The sequence below is a fragment of the Hippoglossus stenolepis genome, chromosome 15 (genome assembly GCF_022539355.2).
Source record: "Hippoglossus stenolepis isolate QCI-W04-F060 chromosome 15, HSTE1.2, whole genome shotgun sequence".
Classification (NCBI taxonomy): domain Eukaryota; kingdom Metazoa; phylum Chordata; class Actinopteri; order Pleuronectiformes; family Pleuronectidae; genus Hippoglossus; species Hippoglossus stenolepis.
In genome coordinates this window covers 5,364,296-5,374,381 of record NC_061497.1, presented here as the reverse complement: position 1 = coordinate 5,374,381, position 10,086 = coordinate 5,364,296, and the positions used below count along the sequence as shown (strand labels likewise).

The 10,086-nt window shown below is 40.2% G+C and overlaps 1 protein-coding gene across 1 annotated transcript; it reads right to left on the bottom strand.

Annotated features, from left to right (window-relative positions):
* Positions 1-3,795: 3,795 nt before the first annotated feature.
* On the bottom strand, positions 3,796-8,760 carry ruvbl2 (RuvB-like AAA ATPase 2). The gene is made up of 14 exons (XM_035179466.2): positions 8,615-8,760; positions 7,634-7,691; positions 7,451-7,506; positions 7,197-7,338; positions 6,884-7,013; positions 6,733-6,799; positions 6,484-6,590; positions 6,261-6,354; positions 5,744-5,962; positions 5,326-5,444; positions 4,915-5,034; positions 4,694-4,823; positions 4,418-4,532; positions 3,796-4,152 (listed from the first exon to the last, which is right to left on the bottom strand). The coding sequence occupies exons 2-14, from the start codon at positions 7,689-7,691 to the stop codon at positions 4,127-4,129; spliced, it is 1,383 nt and encodes a 460-aa protein (XP_035035357.1). The 5' UTR covers positions 8,615-8,760; the 3' UTR covers positions 3,796-4,126.
* Between the last annotated feature and the right edge of the window lie 1,326 nt (positions 8,761-10,086).

The following is a 10,086-nucleotide window of genomic DNA, read 5'->3' as shown; positions in this document are numbered from 1 at the left end:
CGTTAGAAAAAAAGACTGTGGCAAGAGAGACGATAATAAATAGTATAGTATGGTCGTTTAGAAAATATGCATAAGGACTGGGAGCAAAATGAACATATGATTCCTATGTATGATAGAGTCTTGTTGCGTTGAGTCTAGTCCTGACCTCTTTTCCACAGTAATACAGCTGTGGGTGTACATACAGTGTGTGTGTGCACAGGGGTTGAAGAGAGGTCAAGTCAGGAGTCAGGTGGAACTGGGAAGTCAAGACAGATAAAGAAAAGAGATCAAGAAAATATCAAAAATCTGCACAAGTCATTGTATCGTTACCGTAGACCGTATATAAAAAGTCAACACGTTCAGAGTGTTTAGTGTTTTAGTGACAGAAGTTATTAAATCCATCTTTTGGCTCATGTGTTGTGATGGTTGGCAGCATCTGCTTGTTTGGTAAAATACCACCTTGACAGCAAATCTATTTTCTAATCCAACCTTTGACTGACAATATCTCGGATCAATTAAATTGATCATGGAGCCGATTCATTTCATGACTGATGGTGATTCTGATGTACACACATTTAGCTAATGACATTCGTTAGACTAGAAGAAATATCTCGTGAACTCTGACACACTCAATAGTGTGGAAAGACTTACCTGCCTGTCCCCGTGACCCAGGGTGAAAGGTTTGTAAAGTCCCTCACTGATTTCTCTCTGGTCTATAGAACTACATTGGCCAGTTACAGTAACAGATGTGTGAATACTGGCATCGTCTGACTGTGGTGGGGCACCCGAATCTGTGCAGCAGGCAAAATGCCACAATGTGTTAGCATGCTGTGCAGCCTTGTAGCCTGTGGACAGTGGTGTGTGGAGACAAAGAGTGGGAGCCAATCCAGGAAAACACACAGCCACAGGGGCTGAGCTGAATGTTATCTGCAAACAATGGAGTCACATTGACACTGCAGAGAAGGAAATGTCTTCAGGTCAGGTTTATTCTGATGAATATTAAATACATTAGAGACTGTTGAGAGTGGAGATAAACATGTGCATGGGAGAGACAGTCAGCAAAACTGCTGCTGTTAATTCTAAAAGCAAAGATTCATCACAAGAGAGAAGGATCACACACACACGCGCACACGCACACACACACACACACACACACACACACACACACACACAGTCACCTTTCCATGACATCACATTGATTTCCTTTCTCTAACCTTAACCATAGTTACTACTTGCCTAACCTTAACCTCAACCTAATTTAAACCTTAGCCTAAACTTAACCTTGACCTTACCTTAACCAAAACTGAAACTGAAACTAAAACCTAAACCTAAACCTAAACATTAAACTTATCTTTAAAATACACCTTAACCTAACCTTAACCTAACAATATTTAATCGCCTTACAATTTAATAATTTACGTTATGAGGACTTGTATTTTCTCCCCTTAAGGAAGACAGGTCCCAGTATTTGACAGTGTAACTATAGATTTAGGTCCCCACAGTATGAGTAATACCTGGACCACACAAACACACACCTTGTTTTATGTAAAAGCAGCTGAACCCTCATGAAGTTCATCGTAGCTTCAATCCAACTCATGAATCCATCAGATGCAGTCGTAGGCTGCAGCAGCCGACAGCAGCCTCGTGGGACTGAGGGGGATTTATGGGATGTAGGCAGCAGGGTGGGTAATCCACGCAATCCTCACTCCCACCAGCACTAAACATGAAATATTTATTTCCATGTAGGAGAGAGTCTGTACTGTTCTCATACTCGGTGCAGGTAAAACTGATTAAAAATTGACATCTAATTTGTAGTAGCATCTTGCTGGTGGATTGTGGGATAATATTCATACCAGGAAGCACGGCTGTGGGTTTCATAGAACTACTTGTGATTTACTTTATTATCTCATGTTGTTTTGGGGATAAATCAGATGTAGCGGCCGATAGAAAGTAACAGTGATGCGATTTCTTTTAGAATGTGAAAATTACTATTTTTTGTTTATGATGGACAAATATAGTGTCACTTTAATAGTGTAAAACCATTTTATCATTAATGACAGTTGACCATTTTCAGATGACTGAAACATATTTTAAACCAATGATGGAAAAACACCACATATACAGTAGGCATGGGATTATTTGCAGTACTAAGCATCTGATTATCTTCATATAGACAAATCGAGCTGTTCCCCAGCAGGTGTGTGTGTGTGTGTGTGTGTGTGTGTGTGTGTGTGTGTGTGTGTGTGTGTGTGTGTGTGTGTGTGTGTGTGTGTTTGCGTGGGTGTACAGTATGTGTGTGTAGGGTATAGCACCAGCAGGGTATCAGGCAGGGTGTTAGATTGAGGTGTGGACTACAAAACAGTGAGACAGTTTTAATAAATGAAATGATGCAACAAGAAGATATTTATGGGTTTTCATCAGTGCAGTGCAGTTCTCTTGCTTATTGTGAAACCATGAAAGAACTGTAGAGACTCACATTCATCTCACCCCAGTTTGCATCTTGATCTGTTCGCAGGAAAATTATTTCTGCAAGAAAGGTCTTTGGGTGCCACCTGGTGGTAGCTAATTCAAATGTATGACAGATTTCTGAAGGACTCATTTATCATTTTTAGAATGGTCTTATAGTTTGTTTTTCTTACAATGGCCTACACTCATTTCTATAGATTTTGTTATATCTCTCCATATCTTTCCAATTTTGTTTTCTTACCTTGCACATGTTAACACAGTAAACGAAAAATATGTTATATTTATGAAGCCAAAACAAAATTACTGTAAATGAGAATGTGACTTGCTGCATTTACTCTTCATATATGTAAGTAGAACCTTGATGCAATGAATTCTGGATGCCTCCACATACTGTGTCTGCTGGAGATTCTCAGGGACGATCAGGCAGCCGACAGATCATTTCCTAGGTGTGACCACATAACACACATAAGGTGTGATGGATGAAAACAGGGCTGACTAGTGCTGCATATTTATATCTGCAGCTAACCTTTACATGTATGTATAGTGAATATAGAGTATATAGTTTTGTATTGCACTACAGGAATTAGAATTCATATCGCAGCATTTCTGATATAATAATAAACCAAACACTTTAAAGTCAGGTACGACTTCATGTAGGTGTCATTCTTTTTGGTGCAGTGGAATCTTAGTATTTTTGGTCACTGATCTGTACGTTTTCTTGTTGGGAGACAAATGTCTTGATGCAAGAGTTGATCCTGAGATGAGGATGATAGTGTCTTAAAAGTTAGTGCATTTTTGGCATGATGTAAACTGTTCTGCAGGGCTCTACGTTGGTAAAGACAAGAGTGTTCAATTTGTTTTAATCAACTCATAAATAGTGCCATTGCAGGTGTTTGGTGCAAACAACTAAACCAGATACTCAATTTCAACGTTCTACATCTAATTGTCATGGTTCACATTAACATTCACATGATGTGTCTAATCCACATGGTCTGTGGAGTGTGGGCCCTTGAACAGCATAACGTTGTACTTAAAATGTTTGTTTACAAGCATGAAAAAAATGTATACAGTTCATATATAAAGATGTTCATGTATTTTTTCTGAGGATTTCCAAAAAGGTTTTAGACATAAATTCCAAGGGTTGTGTATAAGACCCAAAACCCTGGACTAATGTCTAGGTCTGAAATATATCAAAGCAACTGAACTGAGTGAGATGCGTAAAACTACTTTAACTTGGTGCGTTAAGGTTCATTTGTATCAAATAATCTAAATTGAAACTAAACTTGTGGTGTGACGGTCCAACCAAATGATAACGTCTCTTGTAGCAGTGAAGACAAAGAAGAAAATGAGTGTGCTCATAAAAGCCTGTTTAATAATTTTCATAAAAATAAACCATTGTTAAGATAAGTAACCCAAAAAATAACAGAGGAAGGAATATTCCTGCCTCAAGGCCGCATGATGAACAGAAATCTGCTAAATTCTGAATTAAGCCAAATTTCAGTAAATATATTTGAAATCAAAACATTGATACAAGAGAAGTTGAACAGAAAAGAAACGTGTAACATCTTCAATGTAATTCAATGCAAAGTCACAATTTAAGTAGAATCAACGACTCCAAGCCCAGTGGCAGTCAACAACATAAAAAGTTCACAGAGTGCGAAAAACAAAGCAGTCGTCTTCATTACGAGGTATCCATCGAAGGCGTTTCTGAAAATAAGAGACAGAGCAAAAACAAATATATCAAATTTATTCACAAGATAAGTTCTTTGTATAAGTTCTTATTTTACTTCATAACTTATATTTGACTCTTAACTGAAAGGGAGAGCTGAGCAATCAGCATGATAGGGAACAGCTTTATAGATCATGTTTAAGCAAATTAAATCTGGTAACCCCGGGTAAGAGTCGGTTTCAGCATTTTATTGCTTTGTTGGGACTTTGATTGAACTTTTAAGAGGATTCAGAGCAAACTCACGTGTTTCATTAAAGAGGAAAGAATCCTGATACTCCTTCATGTACTGAGAGGATCTGGCCTCATCCAGGAACAGAGAATAAACTCTTTTGATGTCCTCCACCTGCACTTCTGTCCCCTGAAGAAGAAAGAACACAAAGATGACCACAACACTTGGCTAATGGAACTTGGGAGTAAATTAGTGAAATATTATCGGTCTGAATTTTAAGAAATGGTTACAGATGTTAATGACAAGGTTGTTTTTTTCATGTATTCCAGCTGTGGTCAGTCTGACCTTACCTTGCGCTTGCGACACACCAGCCCTGCGGTGCTGATCAGCTGAATGGCGTAGCGCAGCGACGTCTCCATGCCGATGCGAGTCAGGACGGAGTGAGCCTCCTCGCTCAGCTCCACGTCCTCCTCCTCACACCTGAAATAAGAAAACAATCAGATTTAACGAATTCCTACACTGGAAAGACAGAAACAATGTTTGTTGATGGAGGATCAGAGCGGTTTCTCACCGGATCTTGAGGATCTGCCTTGTTTCTTTTTCGGTGTAAGGGGAGGTGGCAATGATGAGCAGGCGATCCAGCAGGTCGATAGGGATGCCATGAGGACTCTGATAGTTTGTGCCGCGGATACTGAACAAGAGGGTATTAGACGTTATGTCATTAATATTCAGTTAAAAGTGACACCAAATATAATTATTTTTATTGTTTTGTAAAATTATAGGAAACCTATATGGATACTTTTTATATATTTAACCACGTGACGACTTAAGACATTTTGTAGAGTTAATTGTAATTCAGGGAATATTTTTAAAAAGCACGATACAATTTTACAGTGGATAGATAAACAGAAATGTAAATCAGACATAAAGATAAAACAACAAAAATGAAGAGGTGGGAGGTAAAGGGAGATGTGAACAGTACCGGGTGATGCCTCTGTTGGTGGCCATTATGAGAACTGGGGACAGGTCACTCTCGAGCGCACGGTTCAGGAAAGAAAAGCACTCCATGTCCAGCATGTGGACCTCGTCAATAAATAACACCTGGAGACACAAACATGGAAAGTCAGCCAAGTGCAATCATAGAGAAGAGACAAACAAAAACTCACACACATTTGTACTTCTATCTTAGTGAGGACACTCATTGGCATAATGCATTCCCTAGCCCCTTACCTTAACTTTAACCATCCAAACTAAATGCCTAACCCTAAAACAGCTCTTTGAAAAAGTGAGGGCCCGTCAAAATATCCTCACTTTGCAAAAATGTCCTCACTCTGTAGAGTCTATGCTTAAAATGGTCCTCACAAAGGTATAAGTACATGAACACAGACAACTGTACCTACCCCTGGGATGATCTCTGCTTTGCCCTCTTCCCTCCACTCACACACTTTAGCATTGATCTGCTCACGGACTTCAGACTTGATCTCTCCGGTGTCTCCGGAGAACAGAGCCAGGAAGCCTTGTGTGCGGCTGTTGATGACGTCGATCTCATGGAGGGACACTGTGTGGACCACCTCTTTCCTCTTCTGCAGCTCCCCCTCTGGACACTGCACAAATTGTGTCTGTAGAGATATGTTTGAAAAACGTGGTTAAAAAAATGTAAGCACCCACTTTTCAGCAAATACAGTTGTTAGATTCATCAGTTAATTTCAAATGAGATAAAACAGGTAAGAGGTAAAGATCATAATCATGTCCACCATATTCTTACAATACTGCTTTGCACGTAAAAATGTGTCATTTTAACAACACAATTCAGTTTTAAACTGAAAAAGCAGTAAAGTGGCCTTAATAGTGAAAAGATCTGCTGTTGTTTGTCAGTATGAGTTACAGCATGTGGATTTTAGTGATGTGACAACACACCTGAGCTCCCATGGCATCATAGTCTCTGGCTCTGGTGAAGGAGCGGCCGAGCTTGCTGATCTTTCCAGTGGCTTTGTCAATGGTAATAACATCTCTGAAAGAAAACAGAGAAATACAGTTCAGATTCCAACCGGCTGTCCAATAAGGCCTGAGTGTTATGAAACTGTAGATTACATAAAAACATCAGATTCTGTAAAGATCCATTAACAAGAGATGATCTTACCCTGCTTGAACCTTCTCTTTACTGAGACTGTCAATCATCTTGTTGCCTAAGTCGTATATTGTCTCCATCTCAGTCGTCTTTAGAGTCAACTTGCCTACCTTGGCGCCCTGATAGAAGGAAAAGTGTTTTTAGTAAAAGGATGATCCAAGAGGGTTGTTTGTTTAATAATGACAAGCAGGGTATGTATACATTTATCCATTCAAATATTTTCAAAGTGGGAAAAAGCTGAACACGGTGTAAGCGACCTACCGTTCCAGTGGCCGGTCTATCAATCTGGATTTCCACCACCTCTCCTTCAATAATCTCTGTTTCTTCTCTATAAAAACAGAGAAAGAGTGAACGGGGATTCGTTTTAAACCATAAGAATTACAAAACACAAATATTGTCTTTGCACACTCACTTGATCCTCACTCCAATAGCTTTTCTAAAAGATTGGCTGAGTGCCTCGGTCTTGCTCATCTCCAGAGAGAAGATCTCACTACCAGCCAGTGCTGTGAAGGGGGTATCGGGGCCAAGAGACTGGGCGATGCCTGCAGTAAAAAGAAAGTTTGGAATGAATCAAGACTTCGCCAAACAATCTGGGAGCAGGAACTCTTGCTTTACAAACATACAACTTAAGCTAATGACACATCAATGCAAGGAAACAATATCACTTCCAGGGGAGGATGATGAAATTACATTGTGTTCTGAAAAACCTCCAGTGAGGCCCTTACCCATAGCAATGGCAGTCTTTCCTGTGCCAGGTTGGCCAGCAATCAGCACTGCCCTGCCAGCAATGTGGCCATCTTTGATCATCTCCAGAATGACCCCCGCTGCCCGACGGGAGGCCAGCTGGCCGACCATCCCCTGAGACACCTGCGGGTGAAGAGGATAGAAATAAAAAGGTATCGTTGAGGCCAAATTCAAAACATATTCATGCACATCATGTAATCCTACATCTTCACACCATGATCTAACTTCACTCTACCTGTCTTGGCTCCAAGGCATCATCCAAACCAAGGCCACGGATGTGAGAATGTGCACCTGAATGCAAGATACAATGTACCACGTTAATATTAACCCCCTCCAGTAGAAGATGCTCTTTGAATCAGTTAACAGTGAACAGACCAGGGTAAATCATTTACATATTTTGCATTAAATACATTCTTACCAATTCTCTCGATCCGCATTATGTCACGGACCTCGGGAACCTTCGGAGTCATTGCCATCTGCATCGAGTAAAAAGCAGGTAAAACAAGTGTCCTGATGATAAAATAGCACCAACATCAAAAAATACTAGTCCCACATGTTTCTGCCTTCCATAACTTTTGTTACAATCATTAAATGAAAAGAACACAAGGGAGCAAAGCCACTCCGGACCATCTGTCTTATAAACGAGCACCTTTCTCTAACCCTTTTCACAAAACGTGGCCAATCGTCATAAACAACAACATCAGGAGGGTTTAAGGTTAGGGTTAACCCTGTCTCGTGTCAAACAAACCATTTAAAATCCTCTAATACAGAGTTATTAACTATATTTGTTCATGTTAGGTCCTAAAGATCCAACATCGTAGAAACTGGTTCTCATCAGGTCTGTTCTCTTGAGTTGTTCGCTCATGACATGTGTTGATGCTTGTGTGATTTTCTCCTTCTATCAGCTGATATTAGATAAAGTAACATCGCAGCAGAAAGTGAATAAACTCCACTCGTGCTTTGGTCAGTCGGTTGTCATAGTGACGGTCCCAACGTCTGCATCAACACACGAGTGACTCGGCAGCCATGTTAGCCATGTTGCTGTGGCTTTTAATGTGTAATATTTAATTTATAACTTTTCTGTGAACAACAGACCTCTGAGGTGTCGGTGAACTCAACTTGACATTATGTGTCACGCGGAGGCCACGACTCGAACCTGCGATCATCTCCACAGCGATAGTCGGGCGACATGTGATGCTAACGCTGGCTAATGTTGTGTTAGCACTCTAGCTAGCTCCGTTTACATGTTTCTGTCTTCTGCAGCCGCTCTTACAACGAACACGCAGCGCTGAAGCTAGCGGGAAGGGTTTAACTCAAACCACGCGTTTGGTGATAAAAAGACGCAAACGTTTCGAGTGTAGCTTATTTATTAAATCCGTCATATGAAATATACACTCACCTCTGCGGCCACACTTGTGAAAATGTGGGAATGCGGCGCTTCTTTCTGAGTTGTGCGCAGGGGAAATGTGTCCGGAGAGAAACGACGCGCTGTTTTTCTGTCTGCTGGCTTTGAGGCTCACTGCCCTCTGGTGTTCCACGTTAAACGGGGATCATGGCAACTGGTGATTTGTTGTCTTTATTACAGATGTTGCTGGTCGGTTGCAGACTCGGTCACAGATTCGTCATTTTCCCAAAGCGCCTGTGTCTGAAGTGCGGTGATCTACTGAAGGTGTCGGGGAAATAAACATCAGACAGAAACCCTTCACGAGTTCATGTAATGTGTCCGTGTCCGCATCACGTTGAGACAACAATGTGAATCATATGGCTCATCACGCCACCGAGCCGCTGAGATGTCCGGTGCGCTTCACCTGAATAAGGCGTTTTTTACTTTGTCAGCTGTATAACACCTGATGTGGTTTAAGGAAACGCCCATGTTATCTGGTGATAGTCCCAACACAGAATAACACCTGCACACCTAATAACAGGCTTTACAAACTGATGCTCATCCCTTCATAGGAGACCGTCAGCAGACGTGATACACAACATAGATCAAAAGTGCTCAGTTTATATTTTCTATATCTTTGCAGTGAATGAATTTCATCATTCAGTATTTCAGGTATTCCCAAATTTACTTGTTCTTGATCAACACAATTCCTCATTTGAACTTTTCCTTTGTTACTTTTTGAATAAAAATCATATTTGTATCACTAATCCCCAACATGGGTAAAAAGTGACCCGTATTCATTTCCTGTGTTAATTCATGATTGTTTCTATGCTATATTTTTGAAATAAATGTATTTTGTCATTTAATATTGTAAGTATTCATTAAATATCTTGTTCTTGATTACCACAAATCATTATTTTCCTTCTTACTTTATAAACAAACATAAAGTTTGTATTTCTACATCACTATTACACACATGGGTCAAAAATGACCCGAACATTATGTATTCACTACGGAACACCTACCATTCATTTCACACAGCAGCTTTTGCACATCTGATGCATGTAAGTCTTATTTTACAATCCATTACTAGTGAGAATAAGAAATATGTATAATACTAACTAGCTGTTAGCTAGCTAGCTACTTTTCTGGCTAGCAACCATAGCTAGATCAACATAATAAAACTCGAAATATAACTGTAATAGACGGATTGATATGCATTTGAAAATATGCTTTTGATTTTCTTTACCCAGAGTGTTAGTATGGTTGGTCGCAATCATTTCAGACTTACGGTTGACATGTTCATAAAGATGCTGTATGAAGAACAAGATGAGGAAAAGGAGGAGGCAATTCTTGGTCTTGATTCTGAGTCTGAAATCTCTGATGCTGAAGACCTAGACTTTGTTCCACAGGATCAAGCTGAACTTGTGGGTGTGTCTTGGAATCCAGCTCTCCTAAATGGAGAAGGCTCCTTTGATGACATTGAT